This window comes from Malurus melanocephalus, unplaced genomic scaffold (genome assembly GCF_030028575.1).
Source record: "Malurus melanocephalus ecotype Western Australia unplaced genomic scaffold, MMel_1.1 scaffold_14, whole genome shotgun sequence".
NCBI lineage: Eukaryota > Metazoa > Chordata > Aves > Passeriformes > Maluridae > Malurus > Malurus melanocephalus.
In genome coordinates this window covers 1,554,801-1,577,559 of record NW_026623246.1, presented here as the reverse complement: position 1 = coordinate 1,577,559, position 22,759 = coordinate 1,554,801, and the positions used below count along the sequence as shown (strand labels likewise).

The 22,759-nt window shown below is 36.7% G+C and overlaps 1 protein-coding gene across 1 annotated transcript in view; it reads right to left on the bottom strand.

The window, feature by feature from the left end:
- Positions 1-22,759, bottom strand: part of SLC39A12 (solute carrier family 39 member 12) — a 33,190-nt gene that overhangs the window by 7,344 nt on the left and 3,087 nt on the right. The window contains exons 2-10 of the mRNA XM_057383495.1: positions 21,352-21,633; positions 18,656-18,863; positions 16,583-16,785; positions 12,184-12,355; positions 8,821-8,993; positions 7,375-7,527; positions 6,054-6,164; positions 3,768-3,831; positions 16-174 (exon numbers count right to left, since the gene is read on the bottom strand). Coding sequence (XP_057239478.1) covers positions 16-174; positions 3,768-3,831; positions 6,054-6,164; positions 7,375-7,527; positions 8,821-8,993; positions 12,184-12,355; positions 16,583-16,785; positions 18,656-18,863; positions 21,352-21,633 — 1,525 coding nt within the window. The remainder of the gene's footprint in view (positions 1-15; positions 175-3,767; positions 3,832-6,053; positions 6,165-7,374; positions 7,528-8,820; positions 8,994-12,183; positions 12,356-16,582; positions 16,786-18,655; positions 18,864-21,351; positions 21,634-22,759) is intronic.

Below are 22,759 nucleotides of genomic sequence, written 5' to 3'. Positions count from 1 at the left end.
ACATGTATTTCTTACCCATTTCATGAGGAATTTCATGGCATAAAATAGCAATAGTCGTTGTCACACCTGTTTCTGTGGAGGATGAGAATGCTGCTCCTATTACCAAGCCATCAGCAAAATTGTGCAGACTGTCACCCACCAGAACCATTATTGCTAACAAGCTGATTTTCTTACCTCAGAAAAGAAAAACAAACAAACATAATAATCCCAGATTAAACCCAAAAAGGCATTGCTATTTTTGTTATGTTACAAATKATTTGGTTTTTTTGGTGACTTTGCATACAGCAAAATTATAATCAGAGAAAAATAGTGTTTATTTGCTTACATTTCCTTCAATACATTTGAAACAAAAAAGAATGTTCCAGAACAATTCACAGATTCAAATACCAGGAAGTAGCTTCCTTATTCTCACTAGGTCAACTATTTGACAAAAAATCAGGTTTGAGCCCAGTCTCATGATGCATCCTAAGGGTTTCTATTATCTTTCTTTATTTGATGAAATTCACGCAAATTTTCCTTGATATTAATTGGAGTTATTCCACTATTTCTCACAGAATCACACAGCTATACTGAAGATAAATATTTGGTCTCATGCAGCTGATTGTTTTAATCCTGTAACACTTGCTACTGAGCAGTATTTGCAGGGTTTCGTTTTTTATGCGATCATATTACAGTGAAAGATAAAAATGAAAGACCACAAGCCTCAGAGTATCACTTCTAGCACAGGGTTACAGCATGCTCATTTCCAACATTTGTTCCAATCAATTAATGGCTGCTATGCTCATGGCGCTCCTATCTGGAGCACCACTCATGGGTGTAGATGGCTSTTTGTCTTTCCCATACTGTTCTGTGACCTTGTTTCAGTGTGGAACAGCACACTGGGTGCTCATGGCATCACGTCACCTCACATGAGTGGAAAGGTGCTGCCAGTGAGRCAAGTACTGAAATCAAGCTAGGGAATTAGGGACAGTCCTTCTGCCCAGCCTGTAACAGGGACAGCTGGGTGAATGCTGAGCAGATTCMCAAGGAGGGATTTTATCTCTTTGAGAAGCAACAAGGCTTCATATAGGTTCAATGTCTARCCTTAGCAACACATAATTGGCTGCCCTATCTTGTACTGTCTGTCATTCATTTTATCCACAGTCTTACAAACAGCACTGCCTCATGTCTGTCAAGAAGCTCATCCAGTTTCCCTCTACAMAGAATGGTCAGAACACTTTGGAAAGGGTTGGTTTCATGCCTGAAGGAGCAGGGTCATGATTTGGGCCCCAAATATGTATTTTTCTGTCTTTTACTGATACCAGATAGACATGACAGACTAAGGAGCAAACGTGAAGCTGCACAGATCTGTCTGAATACAGTAATTACAAGGTTTCCCTCCATTAATGTTTTTCAGAGATGATCATTTTATAGTGATGGGGAAGATATTTTTCTTACAGAAACTGGCTATTACTGAAGCCTTCAGACTATTATAAAAAACACATAGAGCACATAAAAGCTGAACAACCATATTCAGAAAATCCTCCCTAGTTGCCTGGGAGCTCTGTGGGTTCAGAAAAATTGGCAGGCTTGTTAGATTTTGCTGCCAGCTTACAGAGCCAGACGTGGATGTCCCCAGTTTGCACAGTTCTTTCTAAACACCATGGGCAGTTTATAATCAATAGTGCAGAGCATGAATTACATAGGAATAATAGATTGCTGCGTTATATTAAWTTTGTGATTTGTAATAAGCACTGGCAAGGATGAAATCATGGCCTGCCCTGAGGTCTTGTTATTCTGTTTGGTTCAAGTATCTGATTGTTGGAGACACACCATGATTACTGGAACTCCCTCCAGTGTGTTGTCTGCAATATAACACAGGGATCAGGTTAACATTAYGGAGCAATTACAGATATAAGCTTTGTGAACTTACTTGACAGAAAGTTAAGAAGATGCATGCATAAACAAATCTGAATGTTTATCTTACTTTACTTTCAGCCTATTTTAAAGCAGCTTTGTTACTGGCAATTATCTCACTGCATTATATTCCAACACAAACTATTAACTATTAACTTATTTCCTTGACTATTTCTACAAAGCCTCTTATTCTCCAACAATCCTACTAGTTTTTTTCTCTGCTTGAATACAGGATCAGAACCTATAGCAAATTCTATTCTATAATTTTCATAAAACCAATGGGTACAGGACCTCAACTSTATATTACACATTTTAAGTTTCAAATAAGAGTTTAAAGCAAACATTTATCCATAAATAGATCTTTTTCCAATGTTTCCATGACTAACACAGAAAATATATTTCTAGTAAATGTAAAGTGTCACTAAAAATACCAAATATAAAATGATACTGCTTGCTCTTCTCTGATATTGTTAGAACAAGTATGGATAAATGAAGAGAGGGCCAGTGAGACACCTCTTCTTTAGGAAGCTTCTTGCTTTCTTAAGTTACTCCCTGAGTATCTAAGGTGATTGACTCTTTTTGCAGTCCTACTTGACATGCATTTACAGAGAAGCTTTGCAGTTCTGGAGTTGTCAGGCTTCTCCCTTAGATCTGCAGATTCCATTCAGTCTCAGGGAAGAAACACCTAGCTCAGTATCAGGGTACCCAGGTATGTTTATGCACTTACCTATTTAAAAGAACTGTAACAAAACAAACTTTTGTAATTATATATTCTCCAAAAAACCCCAACATAACTTCCCCCCTTCCCTACTAAGGTTTCGCTTAGGGAAGTAAGACTGAGGTATGAGGAAAAATTAAACCTAACAAAGGTTAGTGAGAAACTAYCCCAAATTCAGTTACTTGGAACAAATAACATTGAGATGACTGGAAATTTGCTGCTGCTTATCAGGTAATGAAGAGAGATATCTAGAGATGAACTACGAAGATACGCTCAAACTGGCACAGGATTGGGTTCTACTGGAGAGGTGAGAGTGAAGAAATGAAAATCCAGTTTTCAAAAGCCTCAAAAAGAGAAACAAAGTCCACAAGAACAGAAGAGRACATTAAAAAATCAGAAGAAGATAATGACATCATTAAATAAATCAAACTGATGACCTGAAATCTGAGATGACAAAATAAGGGGGAGTTAATTATAGTAAATAAACTGATTTAAATTAAAATACTATTCCCTTAGTTGAATAAGGGAATTCCCTGAATTCACCAAGGTCACAAAGAACAGTTAAAGGGAAAATTTGGTTTATACTCTATTTACTATTTTTACTAAGCAGCAAAAAAACCCAGAAAATAGGAGTTATCTGAAGTTCTCAGAAAAAAAACTGATTATACTAAAGCTGAGAGCCATCATGAAGCTGTAATTCCTTACCTGTAATAATTCATWACTGGTTTAAAGAGTCTATTGCTTACCCATGTAAGAGAAGAAGGAAGCAGAATTATATTAGTATAGTAAATCAACAAAACAAATGTTTCACCACCTTGAGAAATAAAGGCTCCAGTTAAGTTTAAAATGATAAAAATACATTTTTGTATTAATTTAGACTATTTCCTTTTAAGCAAAGGCTTTTGAAAAATAGATTGCAACAGTGAGACAGCAAACACWAAAGCAAGGAGAGTATAAGATTAATGAACTTCACAGTTACAGTGTTGGCAGCTGAGAAGGCCTTTAAGCAGAGATTAAAGGATGCAGACGGGCACCATCAGAGGTGGTGATGCAGCTCAAGGCAAACGCAGAGCTAAGCCAGCTGCACACTTTCAATCCCATCTTAGGTATGAAAGATTTTTCTGTCTTGTCTAGTTTTTTTATTGATACTAACTTTTTTTGCTGATCACCTTGCTCTCTGGAGGAACTTCAGCWGGTTCAGAATCTTCCGGGCTTCTCTAGTTAAAAGCAAAGATAAAGGATCAGTGTTAAGGACCTCTTCCAGCTGCTGCCATAAATACAGGAAWACATCAACTAAGTTCAAGCTATTTGAATTAAAGATAGTCAATTGTTTTTTGCACAGATATCATTAGAGTAATTTACTGGCCACTGGCAGTGTGTTTGGTACTGCAGAAACACATGAAAAAGAAATCTCCCAGGGAGGGTTAAGTCTAATTCAGGTAGGAAGAAAGACACTCATARACACTGTTGTAGCCCAAGAAAACCACACTTCTGCTTGAGTACACAAAAATGCAAGACTAAAAAGGGCACTGTAATTAATATTCCATGTTTTGATTTTGTCATGACTGGATGACTGTAGTTTCCTGGAGAATAGGTCCATAGGATTTCCAAAGAAAAATAGGTAGAGTCACTTTAGCACCCATGTTCTTTACTGTTTCTCTGTGAAAACACAAGACTAAAAAAGATGCTCATCAGTAGGTTTCACCCCCTTTCAGAATACAGGGGCTTTTCTTCAGTGTGGTGCAGCCTCCAGTGTCTTGTGTCTTGGCTTTTAGCAAGGGCTTCATCTCAGCACCAGGCAGCATTGGCTGGTAGCAGCACTTGAGCACACTCCATGGCAAGGAGTGAAATTCACCCTCATGTCAAGCGAAGAAAGAGTCAGGGTCTTTTTCCTTATCCTAGAGACACAAGTTGATGCATCAGCCCTAACGTTTGATTAATAGCTATGGCAACTGTTGGGAGAAAAAGGACATGCGTAATCTCTGACTCCCCCTACCTCCCTGGGGTCTTGCTTTCTGAATGGAGAAATTGTTAGAAATTCATGTGAGGGAGAGAGAAKCCAAAAAACTTGCTTGCTTGAAACTGTAAAGACTGAATTTTAATCGCTGGGGGTTTTTATTTTCCAAAAAAAAAAGTGTGTTAAACCTATTATGGCAGTGGAGTCAACAACAGCACAAGAGCACTGTGTTAGAGACAGCAGTCACCTCTCCAAAAATTGCACCAGAGATGTGCACTGGCTACAAAATAAGATATATTTATTGGCTGGTATTAGCTTGGTTGATGAAGGATATGTGCTGTAGAAGCATGAGAAGAGAAGGAAAAAGAATTGTTTTTCATATTCTCCATTTTARTGGAAAAAGAAATGCTTACAATTGCCATGATTGCAGTCAGTTATATGAATTCCAGTAATTGTTCCACTTTTCCTATAATATTTATTCACATGCCACTTCTTTGAACTCTGAGTCCAAATTGCAAGACTAATTACTGACCTGGAGGATTTATAAGTTTTCCTCAGTCAACCAGGGTTTGTCTTAGTACTTACTCACATGAYTCTGAAAAATTGGCTGCTCTTGTACAAACCATCTCAGCCAGGCTAATTCATGTGATCTATGGAGAATTTTGGGGGCATCTTGCTGCTAGGGGAATGATGTGATCATTCGTTATCATAAACAGGAAGCTAAGATATGTGTCACAAAATAGTCAACTTGCTTCACTTCTCTGTTTGCTCTGTTTTCAATTGAGTTTCCCAACTCTGCTTTAAAGATTAGCAGTGACTTATGAGGCTCCTGCCCATCAAAACTACATAATAAAATAGAGTTCACCTATGGAGATCACTGGATAAAAACCGAAGATATTTATCGAAAAAAAAAAGAGAAAAGAGGTTAAAGGTTATGACTCAATTTAGTTTGTAAAGGTTTATCTGTCTGGATACCATCCACAGACCAGGATAAAAGCATGCAACTTTGTAKAGGTAACCACCATTCCCAGATATCCAGTGTGTTTATGTTACTCTTCAAATCTGTGGAAAAATGCCCAAGAACAGTCCAGGATTTAATCTGTTCACTGATTATGCACTTAASTCTCACTGCAGAAAATCCTGAAGTTTTCCCCATGGGAGAAAAAGATCACCAGTATTTAAAAAGAAGGTAGGAGAAAAATCTCCAATAATTTTATCAACAAAATAGATAACTATACAGGAAGTGTATTGTTATATTCATTCTGATACACACTTAAAAATAGGTGTTCTTGGAATCTCCATAAAAGCTCATTATAATCTTCACAATCTAGAGATTCTTGACAATCATGCCAAGTCATAAACAACAAATCAATGAAGACTGAAAAATAATTCTGATTTATTACATTAATTTYGTTCATTTATTTTGAAGAACAGAGAAAGAAGAATATAAATTCAGGGAAGGATGTCATATTGGTAACCTACCAACTGTATGGTTGAAGTAGATTTGCCTCTGCCTGAATGTTCATTTAATTCAGACTCCACTGGAAGATCATTGGAATTTCCCCAGTGCCCATTAACTAAAGAAAGGCCCTGCTGAATGAAGATGCTTTGCAATTAGTTCTGAAACCCAATGAACACAAGTGCAGCATTTCTCAGTCTTTTTTGAGAAAATGTAACATTTGTAAGGATTTTTTTTCCCAAACAAAATCTATTGAAAAGATCACTGGCTGGAATCAACATATCCTAATGCTTATTTTGTTAAAAAAACCTTGAAAAATTAATCAGATAAATCAGTGACAAGCACWATGGTTTGATAAAACTTCATTAATTTTAAAAATCAAATTAAAATTTGAAGCTGAGATATACATAAAAATTAACCCCRAGAATTCATTTAGTTCTCAGTAGAAAAAGTTTATAGATTTGTGGGATGATGATAAAACCCTTCTTTCAAATAAATAAAAAAAAAGACTTCTTTTTTACCAAGCAAATCAAACATCACCATCATCAAAATATTCTCATTCTATTAATCTCACATTATATTCTTATGGCTGACTCAAAGGCAGTGGGACCAGGGATTCATTGCTGCGTATCCAAATCAGGCCCGCCTTCACACCCTCTGTAGAACAGAGCCAGAAAAGGTTTAGCCTTCTTAAGTGACATTAAGATTGTCTCTCAYGCTGAGAAACTTAATGACCCATCACATTTTGTGTTACATTATARCCTTGTGCATAATCATATTTTCAGGCTCCAGCCATACTGAAATAAATCTGTAGAAYTACTGTGAGAGTTGCAGCAAGCAAGGAGATATTATTAATATAATATAATAATAATATAACTCGCTGCAACACRCAGATTTTCAAATCATTGGGATAAGGACCAAAAGCAATTTGGAAATTTTAAGATACCATCCTTGCAAATACCTAATGCTTGCATTTATCTTTCTATTCCACCTTTCTCCTCTTCAAACAGAGCTCAGAGCAAACAAGTGTCACGGCTGTTTCACATGGAAACACACTTTTCACCTGCTCCAGGGTGAGTCATGAGTACAGGTTTACAGAACACGTTCCATTAACTGTGCCCTTCTTGAGTTATAAATACACAGAACACACTCATGAAGCAAGCACAGTCCACAGAGCAGAGAAAAATAGGAACTGGAGGTCAGCATGGTAGGAACACAATTATCAGTGCTTCATTCAACTCACAGAAATTATAATTAATTTCCACAATCATTTYAACAATCCGTGCACTGCAAAATCTCAAAATACAAGAGGTTTTTTAAAGGGTGAATTGTACAAAGCTTTACCTGGTCACGTGGTGTTACCAAAAGAAAGAAACACTTTTCTATTAGAAAAAATCCGTGAATTCCTCCAATTATTCCCAGAAGTTTCCAAATATATTCTTTTCCCTCATAGAAATGTTCYACTTCTTGTGCTTCATGTTTATGTAAACCAAGAGTCTAAAATAAAAGCAGATAAATTTAAAAAAAATTAAATGGCAATGTTTTCATTTTTGCTAGAGCAAGCCATAACGTGTTTATGCAATTTATTCTCATAATTTTATTTTCTCAGTTCTTTCAAAGTTAAATTGTGTTTTGAAATAATCAGCTGATGAAATGAATTATTAGGAGCCTCTGCTACACTTCTTCATCTTTCAGTGGTGAAAATAACAGTATTTTTAGGGATAGTTTCATGAAATTGTCCTTTATATATATGAGATATATTTTGTTTGCAATATATAGATATTAAAATTCTATTACAAATTATTTGCATCATCTTAATGTGTAAACTTCMTATTGAAAGTAGATAAGGAGCTACYRAAGAAGGCCCAGCAAGGCCACGGAGATGTTTAAGGGACTGGAGCATTTCTCTGATGAGGAGAGATTGTGGGAGCTGGGCATGTTCAGTCTGAGAGGGAATTACATTAATCATATAAATGTCTCAAAGGCAAGCTCTGAAAGTGAGAGCTTTAAAGGCTACTGGACACATCACTTAAAACCAGTGAAAGAGAATACTTTCAAAATTAACAGGTGTTGCTGAAAGAAATGCATTTGTCTGGCATTCAGTGAAAATTGCCTTCCTTCTACCATTTTCTGCCAGATTTGCTTCCAGAAATGATGCATTGAGTATGAAGAAAATTTTGACCAGAATCTTAAGTGAAGCTGTGAAACTCTCTTCCTATGACCACTAGAAGTCTACTCGTGACATCTGTGTCCTTTGTCAGAGGAGACTCTCAAAAATAAACRAATAAACAATGGAAAATTTGGTTCGGTTTTGTGTATTATCCTGTTCCTAAAATTTATTTTATGAATTTAGGAAAATATCATGTACCCATTTTATTACAGTTCTAGGCATCAGGATTAATTAGGATTATAGCACCTGTTTCTCTGGAACAATGTGTGGAGGGGACCGTGGATGCCTCGTACAACCTTTCAACAATTTCTCTTAAAACATGTTACAGAATCTGTCTCATGARAGAAATTAATACCCATCTAGAATTTGCCTTGCATGGGACTTGAATGRTTTCTGAGAAGTTCTTTTGAAAATAGGAACCTTATTTTCTTTGAATTCATCATTCATGGATTTCTATCTCTTACTATTTGTAATCTCTCCAATATAATTGGGGTGTTGGGGAGATTTCATGGAAAGTTCTGGTTATAAACTGATGASCATTATCCAGGTTTAAGTTTAACTTTTCACACATATATGTGAACATTTTAAAAGCATTTTAAATAGAAGTATCTATTATTTACCTGAGGAATAAGATGTAGCAGTGCATCTCCAGAAAGGGTTCCAACAGCCAAACCGACAAACAGCTGTAAAATGAGTGTATAGATTTCTTGACAGGAGTTAAATAAAATGAGAGTTGTACCAAACATAGATCCAACAGTAATAAGTAAAACAGCAACAGTGCTGTAACCATATTCTGTAGGGGAAAACAAATGAAACAAAACAAGGGCACCTTTAATCATCCAGTATTAGWAAAGGTATTTGTATTTGAGTATTTGTTTTGTATTTGTAATTGTTTTTGAAGGTATGTTTTAATACCTCTACATACAATCACACAGGAGAAGTGATTCATTGTGCCACTGTCTGATTTCTGCTGGGATGGAGTTAACTTTCCTGGTATCTGGTACAGTGCAGAGTTTTGGATTCACTATGGGAATAATGCTGATAACACACTGATGCTTTGGTTGTTGCTGAGCTGTGCTTACCCTGAGCCAAGAACTTTTCAGAGTCTCATGCTCTGAAAGTGAGGAGCTGCACAAGAAGCTGGGGAAGTGCAGGGGACACATCTGGGACAGCTGACCAAACTGGCCAAAGGGATATCCCACACCACAGAACACCATGGCCAGTACAGGAACTGGGAGCAGCTGGCCAGGAGGGGCTGATTGCTGCTCAAGGGTGAGCTGGGCATCAGTCAGCGTGTGGTGAGTAATTGCATTGGGCATTACTTGTTTCTCCTGGGGTTTATTTCTCACTTTTTTTTTGTAATCTATCTTTCTTCCTTTCCATTACTAGTAGTAGTAGTAGTAGCATGAACACATTTTAGTAGTATGAGTATATTTTACTTTATCTCTATTATTAAACTGATCATAGCTCAAGCAATGGGTTTTACCTCTGTCCAATTCTCCTTCCCAGCCCCTGTAGGGGAGGGTGTGAGTGGCTGCTCGGTACTTAGGTGCTGTCTGAGATTAAACCATAACAGCCACATCGATTTTTTTAGTCACGTGKGATACAGGTGACAGAATTGGAAGCCCAGAAACCATTCATTTTTTCAGGCTTTACATGTAATAATTTGGTACTACCAAATTTCAGATTTTAAGAGMTAAACAGACTGTGGCTATGCAACTTAGAGTCCCCCATAGCAGCACAGTGAATACTGCTCTGCATTTGCTTCCTCTCTTAGCAGATTCATGCTTGAGATTCTATGTTCTCACATGCCACACCTGTGTATCTTTACAGTCATCATCACATTTTTAACAACATCATTTTCTGTAAACAAACCAAGGCRTAAAACCTCAAACAAATGTGGGGATCTAATTTAGGTCCTAAGCATAAACATTTTGATCCAAATTATATTTACAAATTTTTTGAGGGAATATATCCCTTCCATTAATATACCAGGACTGCCAATCTATTTTTCCCAGATTACTGGCATTTTTTTGAATGTTACTCTTACAATTCTTCAGAGTTACAGGCTGAACACATTTCCAAGTTTTTGCACAACATAAATCCTGATTAATCTGTATGGAAGTCTGGTAAAACGCTGATAAGAAACACACATAAAGGAATGAATGCCAAAATATGCAAAACTGTCACTTAATGTTTCAAACTTCAATAGCACTGCAAGTGCTCAGCACCTCACAAAATCAGACAGGCAATTTCACAGACTGCACATCCAAACACAAGAGTGTAGCAGTTATATATGGAAGGGCTTGGTGACWTAGCCAAAACAGCACAGCCTGTCAGTAAAATAGAACTCAGAATAAAACTAATGAGCCTATGCTCAGGTCACACATAGGTCTAACATGGATTTTATCTGTATCATGACAGCAGAAGTGTCCCCGTGGTCATGGAAACCTTCCTTTGTCAAAAAGCACAGGAAAAGGGCTGCAGAAAGGGCTCTTATTAATTCCATTCTGCACTTGAATAGTTCAGTTTTTCTCATCTCTCACCTTTATGAGATCACTAAAATGTCATTGATTGGGCTGATGGCTTTAGACTTGGACGAATCCCACTTAACAGTGAATTTTTTCATGAACCTTGTATAACCTGGCTAAGTTCCTTTCTTTTCTTTCTTTGTCCCTTGATTCCAGATCTGAAAAATGGTCATATCTGTGTAGCACAGAAAAGATCAAAGCAGCAAAGGCTGTGAGGTGTTCAGATAATGAGAAGAGAGATAACATGAGAAAGGAGGACTGCTGCCCATTGAAGAACCATAATGATTCTTTCTATTCTCTATGTCTCTTTCTCCTATAACAATACTTGTGATATCCATGAGTGTTCTCCCATTCTTTTTAATTCTGGGATATCCACAAGTGTCCTTTCATGCTTTTTAATTAACGTGCTGTTCCATGAGGATCATTGGGCAGCAGGATGTGGGGAAAATTTACCAGCTCCAAAAAGACCCAGCCATGTAGATATTAGGATTAAGGTATTGAAGACATTGACTTGTAGCCTAAAAAATGCTGCTCTAGGTGCAGGCAATTAGGGTTTTTTTGGTCACTCCTTTCTGGTCACTCCTGACTCTCAAATCCGCCACCAAAATTAGTATCGCCTGTATTACACCAGCATGCCTTGATTTGTAACCACTGTCCATGTATCACTGGCTTAAAGCAGGAAAAAAAAACCCAGAAAACACATTAGGAAGCCCTTAGGCCATATCAGATTCAGATTTTTGTATAAGGTGGACTAAGGATTGATCACAGGAGAAGTGGAATCCACAGATCACKGGGCAGAAATCACTGGAACCAGAAGCAAGTGAGGGCTACAACTGCAAGGGGAAACAACCCAATWATGCTCTAACTCAGTTCTTCTTCCAGCTCCAGCACAAGTCCTGCTGCCCTGTTGCTGTTTGTCTAGATGTTTTTCTCACCGCAACAGTATCCTCAAAGCTTCTCTTCYATGAAATATCACAAGCTGAAACACCAGTARCRTTCATCCARAACTTACCTATATCAAGCATTTGCYACATCACGGTACAAAAYGYCAGCAAATGTAACCTTGAAGCTATATCTAAGAAAAATGCAATGATTCAAATATAAACCTGGTACACATTTCACAAAATAAGTCCTCACTGCCCAGCAGTCCACAGATGAAAGCCTGTTTTAGCCCATCTGCTGGGAATATCAACCAGTCCTCTAACAAATGAAGAAAATAAAGTTCATAACCTCATATATTGAAACAGAATTACAAATACTATAAAATTAAGACTTYCCTCACTTCTCAATATAGTATACAGTCATGCATGCTATGAAATTATACAATGCATAAATTACARAGTGCATAAATCCCATTATGTTTTRGYTCATTAATGAATGAAATGTCTCCAGAAGTCCTCATACCCCTCATCTGAATTTACACAATAATTTATTAATAGAAACATAACTCACTTTCCACAGCTGTTGGTGGAAGCTTTGTCTGCTTGAAGTCAGGAACCTGACATGAACAACTTAAAAGCTGTTGAATGATAGCTGGGCTGATTTGCTTGAAGTGGTCCTTAGAAATGGAAGAAGAACTGTTTTTCAAAAATATCTTCAYAAGTTCATTGGCAGAGAAACAAACCTTTGTAGAAAAGGATATACAGTTATTAAACATGTTGCACATACCTGCATTAATGTTTAAGTTAAATACAGAATCTTAGCAGAAAACAGGGCTGTCCAGCCTAGAAGAAACCTTTTATATATGCACTCTTTCTTGTTTAAATTAGTTTAATTACTCCAGTTACCTCATTTCTTTTCCATTTAAACTTGATACTTCTMTATATTTCAGAAAGGCCAAAATCTTTGGCATAAAGCAGTATAATTTCTAATGAAGCCACTTAATGTCATAAAGGTCTTACAAAATAATATCTCTCAACATGTTATTGTCATGTTAGTTAAGAAAAATGTTTTAATGCTAATACAAACCATATTTTTAGCTATTTTTGCAAAACTACATTATTTGCAGTAATAGTGCTATTAATATAAGATACTGCCTTCATCAAAACAATACTGAGATTTGTCCTTACGCTGGATCTTCAGTAAGGTAAGGAAATAAGTTGGCTTTTTTAATTCTTTAAACGAAGGCATGTCAGCAAACTAGATGTTACAGAATCTAAATTTAGTCTAAAGATTGCCTAATAATTGTATTATTAGAAGTACTTCAGAATTCCAACTACTTTTTGATCTTTTTTGGAACACCTCTTTGTCAAAAGAAGCCATTTTTCATGGGAGCATTTATATTTCAAAAATTTGCATGAAGAATTGGGTTATCATCTCCAGGATGAAACTTGTAGTAAAAACATGGGCAGTTAGCATAAAAAAACTTCTAGTGGAAATTTCTATAAACATTTTGAAACAGAAGAACTCCAGATCAAATATATTATCTTACTTAAAGGAATAATCTTCATTTCTTAATCTCAGATAATGAGCTGTGATTCAATATTTAAATAAAAATAATTTTCTTTCATTTAAATTGGTCTGCATCTGAGACCCAAGGGATTCCTAAATATTCTTCCTCTCATTACTGAAGCTTAAGCTTCTTTTGAAAGAAAATTACTATTTAAATTTTAGAAAAAAAGTTATTAAGTATAATTACTTTTAAATAACCCAGTTAAAACCCAACACATTCCTGCCTTTGCTCATACATTAGTGAAGTAAAACATGYCTTATGCTTCACTAAGAAATGGAATTAATTGAACACAGTCTTATTTTTCAGAGACAAACACATTCAAGTCTTCAGGATAACAGGTGACCTTGTCTCCTGGAGGTAGTATGTTCTGCCTTCAARCCAAAGGGCAACATGAAGACAATTCAGGTGCTCCCATATTGGAAAAGATCTTAATTTTGCCTGTTCTAGGCAGTGGTTTTGACTCTAGAAGCAGGAAACACCAATATYTGGTATCAAGTTGGAAGACTAGCTCATGGCTGGTTATGAGTGGCATTGTTGACCAGTCAGAGCAGGACTGATACTTTWTAACACCCTCATCAACAACCTGAGTGATGGAACAATGACCAGATGGCATTCACGGGTGAAATCCAGCTGGGACCACCAGCCAATATTCTGATGGGCATGGCTGATATTTAGAGGGACCTTGATGAGCCAACGAAATGGGCTGGCCACACCTTCACCGAGATCAGCCAAGACAAACTTACTGTGCTGCACACGGAATAACCCCGTGCATCAGTAAGGGCTGGGGAAATGCCACAAGGGAGGGAGGTTTGCAGAGAAAACCTTGGGGTGACAGGAAARGTGACCATGAGCCAGCAGTGAGCCCTTGTGCCAATGACCACTRACTGCACACTGGGCTGCGGCAGAAAGAGCAGAGGTGCTGGAGAAAGGACATTGCAGGACCTCTCGGGACGTGAGTCCACATCTGGGCTGTGTCCAGCTTAATAAYCAGCTGTGTCCAGCACAAGACACTGGCAAATGGAGGGAAGTCCAGTGGAGGGCCRCCAAGATGGCCAGGGAACTGCAGCACATGATGTGCCAGCAGAGGCTGAGGGACCTGCGAGYGCGTTTGCTCGTTTGGGAAGAGAAGGGTTCATTGGTATCTTAAGCCTTCAACTGCCTGAGGTGATTTACAGGGAAAAGATAACCAGAATCTTCTCAGAGGCATACAGCAAAAGAATGAGAGGAAAAAGGTATTAGTTGCAGCAGCAAAAAGAATCCTTATTATTATTATTATTATTATTATTAATTATTATTATTGTTGTTGTTGTTGTAGTTGTTGTTGTTGTTGTTATTACTCTTAAATGAAAAGCAAAATCTCATCTGTAAAAATAAACTGTCCACCCATACATAAAAAAATAGCTGTTAAAGGTCTATCTAGCAAATGTTCTTGTAAGACTTGAGGCATGAGGACCTGCACCTTTTCCAGYTGCAAGCCCCAGGCTTTTAAGCTTTTTAACAGCAGGAGGCAGAGAATTGTCTCCATTAGAAAATCAAATCTGCATGTACTCCTAGAGGATGACATCGAAAAAACAAGCAAATAGAATTTGCATATTTCCATGTGAAAAACGGGATGGATGGATGATTTGGGTTTCCAAAATCCACRTTTGTTTAATGAGGAATAGCAAATGAATACATATACATTGTAACATAGTTTAATGGAATTTAAGATTATTGATCTTATTAGATCATATGCCTCTTACTTGTTTTATATACATTTTTAAATGTAGAGACAATGATGAACTTAAAAGAAGGCAGTGACCTATACAAATTCCTATATAAAATTCAAATTACTGATTCTAATGCAGTCCTTAAACACAAGCCATAAACGAGTCAGTGTCCTGTGGGTAGCAGACTCTGTTACTAATGAAACACAATGGTCATCAGAAAACAGGAGGCAAAATTAGCAGCACAACAGTGAAACAGAAAGTTTTCTAATGGAATACGGCAAGGAAAATAGGCATAGCTAAAAAGAAGAGGAATGGAATAAAACCTCTGAGAAACTAGGAATTAATTCAGAAGAGAAATTATCTTCTCTCCAGATGTTTCTTTGTGATTTTTTTTTTCATTTATACAGAATATTTGGCTCTCAGTGKGCTCCTAAGATTCAGACAATGACCCTAAACACTTATCTTTTGAGTTACAGTCAGTCTCTGAAGTTCAAGAAATCAAAAACTGAGRTTTAAAAGTCCTTCAGTTGCTGGAKAACAATTTTCCTTCTTTTACAGATAGTATCACTACTGCTATATGTCCTTCATAATTTAAAATTCATATGAAACAGATTTAAAATGACCTTAATTTAAAATTATTTTGAGACCCCATTAAAAGCCTCATCATGCTGATCAGCATGATCCTTTTTTGTGGTCAGCTGCAAAGAAATAAAYGTACTGATAGAGYATGCATTTCAAATGCWATGCAATTACACAGATAAATATCKATGGCATTTAAGCAGATGCAATTTGTCTCAGTTGTCCATCATAAAATGACCACACAGCAAAAGTCAATTGCACATCACTCCTTCTCCTAAATGGAGAAGACACATTGTCACTGAGTTAATGTAAATGGTAAAGAACTGAAAACAACAGAAATGTGTTCTTTGAAGACTGTATTTCAAATGTGTACATCAAAATATATACCAGTTATATACTTTAAAATTTCCTTTTTTGTCTAAGAAGTGATCCAATCTAAAGTGTGGACATCAATTATCATCTTCATCATCGCTATAGACAATTTTTTTTTTATTTTCAGATTCTTAGGATAAGGATAAAATCACCTGCAATGAGCCAGTGTCTTTCCAAATCCTCAGAAAGGATACTGGGTAGCAGCTAAAGCTCTGTTTTACAGACTTCATGCTTTCTAAAGAAGGCTTCTGATTTCCATAGATGTCTATTAAAAGAGTTTGCAATGTCTAATCTTCAATTTACAGAATTTAATTTACTTACATAGAAACTTTACTTTACTTTGTTTTTGTTTGTACAAAACAATTCTTCTTTMTACCAGGTCACTTAAAGGGTCCAGAAACTCTGTGACATACAATCACAAGTCTCTAATGACTGTATGAAAACATCAAAGCCATGGTACTCCAGCCCTCTGTCTCCAAGAAACATCTGATTCCATGTAACACTAACCACTAAAGTCCCAGAGACTTTAATTGCATATTCAGCATCCATTAAGTTCTTTTTCCCTATTAATATTTAAACAAATATAGCTATAAAAATACTTTTTTTTTTTATCAGTATCCACATGTCTTTCTGAAACTAATACATTTTACCTCAAAGATTGCATTGTTTGCAAATCAATTGAAACTTTTTTCACTGAAATTCTGYCACCAATACTATAATAACATAAAAATAAATTAACCTGGTCCCAATCTGTGTTCCTTTCACGATCTTCARAATAGCCTTTCAGATAGTCTCCTTTTGTATGGTTTCCTTTGATTGGAGWATTTCTTCTTCCAATATCTCTGACTGCCATACTATAAAGTCTTCTTTTGTGACTGTGAAATTGTCCATTTACAGTGCAGGTCTTTTTGGCTGTAAGCACATTTAGTAGTTGTTCTAGTTCTGATAATTCATTAGAGAACAGATATGTTACCATGGGAAAATACACATTTAAAAGACAAAACATAACAAAACTTTTTTTTTTTCTTCTTCCATTTTTTTTTTCTAGCATTAATTCAATTCCTCATTTTAATACTCTTCTCAGTTTGGAAGCAATTTCTGATTAAGAACTCTGGAAGTTCCRGACACCCAGATCCTCAGCCTTTCTTCCTTTACACACCACACTCAGATGTTTTGCCTATGACTGTCTCAGAAGAAAACASATGTGACTGAAAAGCAATTTGTCTTTCATTTAATCATCATCCCTAACAAAGTTATTTAGTTATTGCTAAATAATTGCACAGTTCTTAAAATTTTCCTGTGTAAATGGAGCTCCACACTGAGCTGCCACAGYCAGGTATTTGGATCAGGAGACAGATCCTCTGAAGGGTATCCTGGAATCAATTGTCAGGATGCTGTGCTGCCCCTGCACTTCTGCATTATAACAGAACAGCAAATTTTCTCTCTTCTTTGATTAACAGGGGACCATGCCTGCTCACAGAACTGAAACAGGAAGGAGGGAGCCAGGATCCCTAATCCAAATCTGGGATAATGCAGGGATGTATCCCATGAAGCAGCTTGAGTGCAATGGGTKCTTCTGCTGATGGAATGCCTGGTTATTTGAGGGGGCAGGCCCTATCCTCTCTTACTCATCACCTGCCTTCACCCCTGCATTTTCAAATGAAGCCATAGTGATAATTTCTGTAAACCTTAATTTGTTCGTTAAAAAAAAAGGTGGTCCACAAATTAATTGTAAAGAAATTTAGATTAATTAGAATGCTTCCATATGATAATCCTTTATTTTTTAAATGTTATTACTCAGAAAATACAAGTGGTATAATCTCAATGATAAATCTCACAAAAAGGTTTCTGAATAGATGTTTCACTGCTTTCTTTTGGTTTTTTGAACAAACAGATCTGAATGGAACTGCAGGTATATATTTTTTATTTTATGTAGTAAAATCTAATTTCTTTTTTTCCATGCCTCCAGTTTCTTACCCTTTTCCGAATTTACTAATAAGAATTTAAATAAATGTAAAGGGACAGTTTAATTATCTTAGACTTAKAAYATATTTACTCTGCAACRAACTGGTCAAGAATGTTTTTKTTTTTTTTTTTTTGTTTTCCTGAATGATGTCCTAACTCCACCAACCATATAGTCCTGCTATTATCTTCACTGGGACCCAGATTTCACCATATGTGGCTATTTAATAGCACTGTGCTAAGTTGGCTCTATCCATTCTTGTGACTTAATTATTTTAGAAGTTCTGTCTGGGCAATTTTAAAGGAAGGGTTTTGCTGCCAAACCAGTTTATGTAACTCCAGTCTTGGAGCCCCAGTTTAGGGCTAAGGATTATTATTTTTTCTAATATCTTTTTTCTGTGGTCCAATACACCTCTGTGTAACCTATGAATGGTAAAAATGTTTTTACCTATGCTCAACTGAATTTTCTAATCTGTTTTAACCAATACTTAATGTAACTTTTTWAAAGCACTTTGAAAAGCTTGTAAACTGTTGCTGTTATCAGTTGCCACAAACAACTGCACAAGGAAGAGCACATGTGTAATAAAAACCTTCCAAATCCGTACTAGGCCACTGGGTTGATGGTGTAGCTTCTTAAACTGCTAAGTGGGCACAATATTTTACAGAAATTAAAGCTGCTGCTGATGCTGCTAAGGGCTCAGCATTTGTTTTGTTTTGTTTCAGGCTTTTTGTTTGGTTGTTTTAGGACCACTTAGAGCTCTCTTATCCTTCTATTTATTTATGGGTAAGTAGCATTTCTGATCAGTCCAGCAATAAATTTACCGTAAGAAAATGAACATTACCAGCTTACCTGTCACTTGGAGCTCAGTGGTACTATTTAGAGAACTGAAAATGTATTTTATAAAGAAGTCTGGGGAAGGCAAGCTTGCTTTCCCCATACAGACTCCTTGGAGAGCCAGAGTAAGGATTAAAGCAGCCAGGCGTGGAAGAGTGTTTTCATCAGCACCATCTCTGTCCATTATATCAGCATTTTTCTCCAGAGTGCTCACATCAACACACTGAAACCAGGAGAAAACAGCATGAAGACAGTCCTGATCACGTCCATTTAAATAATCAGAGTGACAGGAGGAGAAACCGGGGACAGCACTTTCACAGACAGCCAGAGTAGAAAAATTGCTAAGATGTAAGCTGTAATTGCCAGCAGGACAACTAATCAAAGGGCATTTTCAGGGGAACAGGCATAGAATTAAAAATCCTGAACATTTACTCAGTGTCTGATGGGGTAAAAGTACAGTCTTTCATTCAGGTTATTCTCACTTGGTGTTATTTTCCTGCTGTTTCTCGTGTCCTCCTCAAATATATCCATTTCTACCTCCAGAAACAGGCAGAAAAGGCAGGAATTTTTGTTAAGGCACAAGAAATTGGCTCAAATAATACAGATTTTACCTGTTCATGTCAAACTTGAGAAAGAATTCTTTAAATGCTTTTAGGTCTGTACCTATTAAATTGAATCAATAGTTTGTTATGGAGTSGCTCTCTGGGGACACTATGGAAAGATATAATTTTGCAGGAAAAGGGTGACTTTCCTGCTGGGTGACCAAATAAAAACAGTAGTCAGTGGTACACACCCATGTAGGTGAATGTYTGCAAACTCTCTGTTACTCAAAACTTATCCTCCTCCTTTCTCCTCACCTTCCCTTTTTACGTTTCTCATTTATTTTTATGTCAAATAGTTTGGTTTAAAGAAAAAAAACCTCAAAACAGAAAACAAACAAAAAAATCCTTCCCCCCACAAAMACCAACCCCAGCCCCCAAAAAAGGCAAAAATTATTTAATTTGTTTCTATCTCATATTAACAAAATCAAAAAGTCAACTAGATGAGCTAGTACAGTAGTCATTTATTTTATACATATTCATCTCTCCATATTTAGGCCATGAACACTGCAGAGAGGAGGCTGGCATTTCTTTTCCTGTTCATTCACTACACATTAAAATTTCCACAACCCAAAATGTAATCTCTCATTTCAAACAAAATATTAGGTGCTATGACTAAAGGAGAGGATATTTTATGTGAAGCCAAAACACGTAAAGAGCCACTAAAAATGCTTTTCTTCTATTACTACCCTGCACCACTGGCCCTTTTCCACAACTCAAGTGCTGTGATTCCAAGTATTATGCTATTATGTTTTGAGTRCCTTTCATAAAAGAAACCTCTTTCCCCTCATGTCAATGAGTGGTGAAGTCTCAGTTTCTGGACAGGCTTTGACAACTGATTATACTGCCAGCATAAACAAACAGAACCCTCAGAAATGCATTTTAGGGGTTGTTATTCTCTCTTGACATTCCAAATGTCGCCGATGCCTCTTTGCAGTTGCTCAGACACCACTGGAGTCCCTGGAAATCAGCACGTTCACCAAGACTCACAACCAAAAGTGCTGGTCAATGAATAATTTATGATGGGAAACRATTACACAAAGACAGAGAGAGGAACTGGAGGCCCTCAACATTCTGGACACAGMCAGGTCTCCTACCCATCTTCTGTTTGTGCAGAAAAACCTACTACAGAATGTTGTAAATTAAAATCTAATGAAATTAAAAAAACAGATTCAAGCTTTGAATAAACCTAATTTAACTCAATACACTGAACAGGTCTAAGGAGCTATAAACAGGAGGTCAGCCTGTACTTTAGGAGTTATCTAATCTGGCAAAAACCTGTTTTATTGCACTTACAAGGAACAGTTTTTCTTAGATTTTGAACTCTAGCATATTATTCTATTATTTGATAGGCCCTGCTTGAGATAAGGAATGATAAACAGCAGTGAGAAACCTCACTGCATGTTTCCTGATTTAGAGAGGATGATCTTAGCTTAAAATACTCGATATGCTTTTTTTTAACTTCAAAATTAAGCTTGTCTCTATCAATCTTTCTACAAGGCACATCCATGCATGTAGATAATTAGTTACAAACCTACGTGTTCCAGCTGAAGGAAGCCCTCATATCTTTGGACAAATTCTTTATTCTATCCAACTGTGGACAGACATGGAAGTGTAGAACCTGGCAAGGATTTCATCACAGCAAAATAAATAATTATTTCTCCTATACCAGCCAGTAATGGAGCTGGTCTGATTTATACCATTGWAATACAATCACTGCTAGCATATCTATAGTAACAAATACAAGGGATGAGAAAGTATTTTCTGACCTTGGAACCAAGTGCAAGACCTTACATCTACACAGCTTTGCTCCTTTCCATCTGCCCTAAACAGGGAAACTGCCTCTAAATTACCTGTTGGGAATTCAATTTGCCTAAAGTGCAGCATCTCCCCAACCAAGTCAGACCTTGTGGAAGTGGCACATGCCAGAAACAACTCAAAAGCAAAGCATTAAACAGCACACCCAAAACAACATCATTGTTCAGGCTTTGCTCTCACACTGTCATTTACCACTTTTCTGGAGGACTGTGATACTGGCACAGTGTCTATACTAGCATGAAGACATTATACCTGTGATAAAGATGAAGCTATTTTTACGTATGTTTTCTTTACCTGGTTTTCAGAAGTTTTAAAATGTTGCCTTACTGCAGCTAAAATATCTTCAGTTTCATTCCGTGAAAAATAGTAACAGTCTTCATCATGTCTTAAACTAAGCATGCTCTGTAGGTAAAATTTGTAATCCTTGCCATTCAAGCTGAATTCAGAAGAACACATATCTCTGCGATGAAGAATGTAGTAGAGGAGAATAAGAGAAATTCTCTCRAATACTTCTTCACTGAGATGGTCTTCTACATTTCCTCCAGCTATCAGTAACAAAGCATCTGGTTCAAGGCACTGTGAAGAAATAAAAATAAATGGAAATTCAATTTAATACTGCCAGCCATCTGCAAATACAGTTAGGAAGGACAACAGGAAAATTCAGCTTTTATATTTAAGGGATCAAACCCAAAACTACCAAACTTCCAAAATAAAATGGCAGGAGGAGGGTGCAGGTAATTAATTGCAGTTCTAGGCCTGCAATGGGGTTTTCTTCACACGGTGTTTTTTTTTTTCCAGACCCCCTTTGGTTTTTAAGAAAAGTCAAGTGTCTTAGAGAGAGGACTTTGGGGAACCTGGTCTAGTGAAACTACATCATCTTTAAGGTCCCTTCCAACTCAAACCATTCTATGATTCTATTCTATGATCTGACAATTTGAGACTCACTACAAATTAGGAGTAATTCTGATCAATCAATATAGAGAGTGAAAGCCTTCCACAGGCTTGAACAGATTATACTTCCGGTTATAAATATTTTAGATAAGGGATAGGGGTATTCATATTTTCATCTGTTCATTCTATGTGTATTTACATTATAAGATRAAAACAGTATCRGGACTGTAGTTAATTCTAAACAGAAGTTATCTCCCATTGAATGCACTGTTGAGACACTTAATTGCCCCTGTAATTACACAGCTATTTTTATGTCTCTTAATGAATTCTGTTAACTACAACGAGATTCAGTGCAGAGAGCCAGCACAAGGTCTCAACCCCATTTRAACCTTCAAATGCATTTCAAGACTGAAATTACATATTCACCCTGTGCAGACTTTACATCTGAGCATTATATATATTTTTTTTTTCTTGATACAGTTTCCAGAAACTTTTGCTGCTCATATAAAACAGTCTTTAAATTAGACTAGAGGTCTGTCTCAGGCTGTGAGAAATAAGATCCTGAACTCCAAAATAAAGAAACTTTTTTKAAGAGATCTTTTGATTAATGTCCTTCATTCTGTACCTGTTTTTTCAAAACAGACTCTTTTCCAAGCACATTATAGGTGTTCCAGCTAATCTCAACTGTGGTAGAGCAGCTGGACTGTACATTTCAGAGAATAAACTACAACACAKGAGATACCATGGGAGGACCAACACTGCGTTCTAATAAATTAGTGAATCCAGACAGAATCCAGTTTGTCAGAATGAA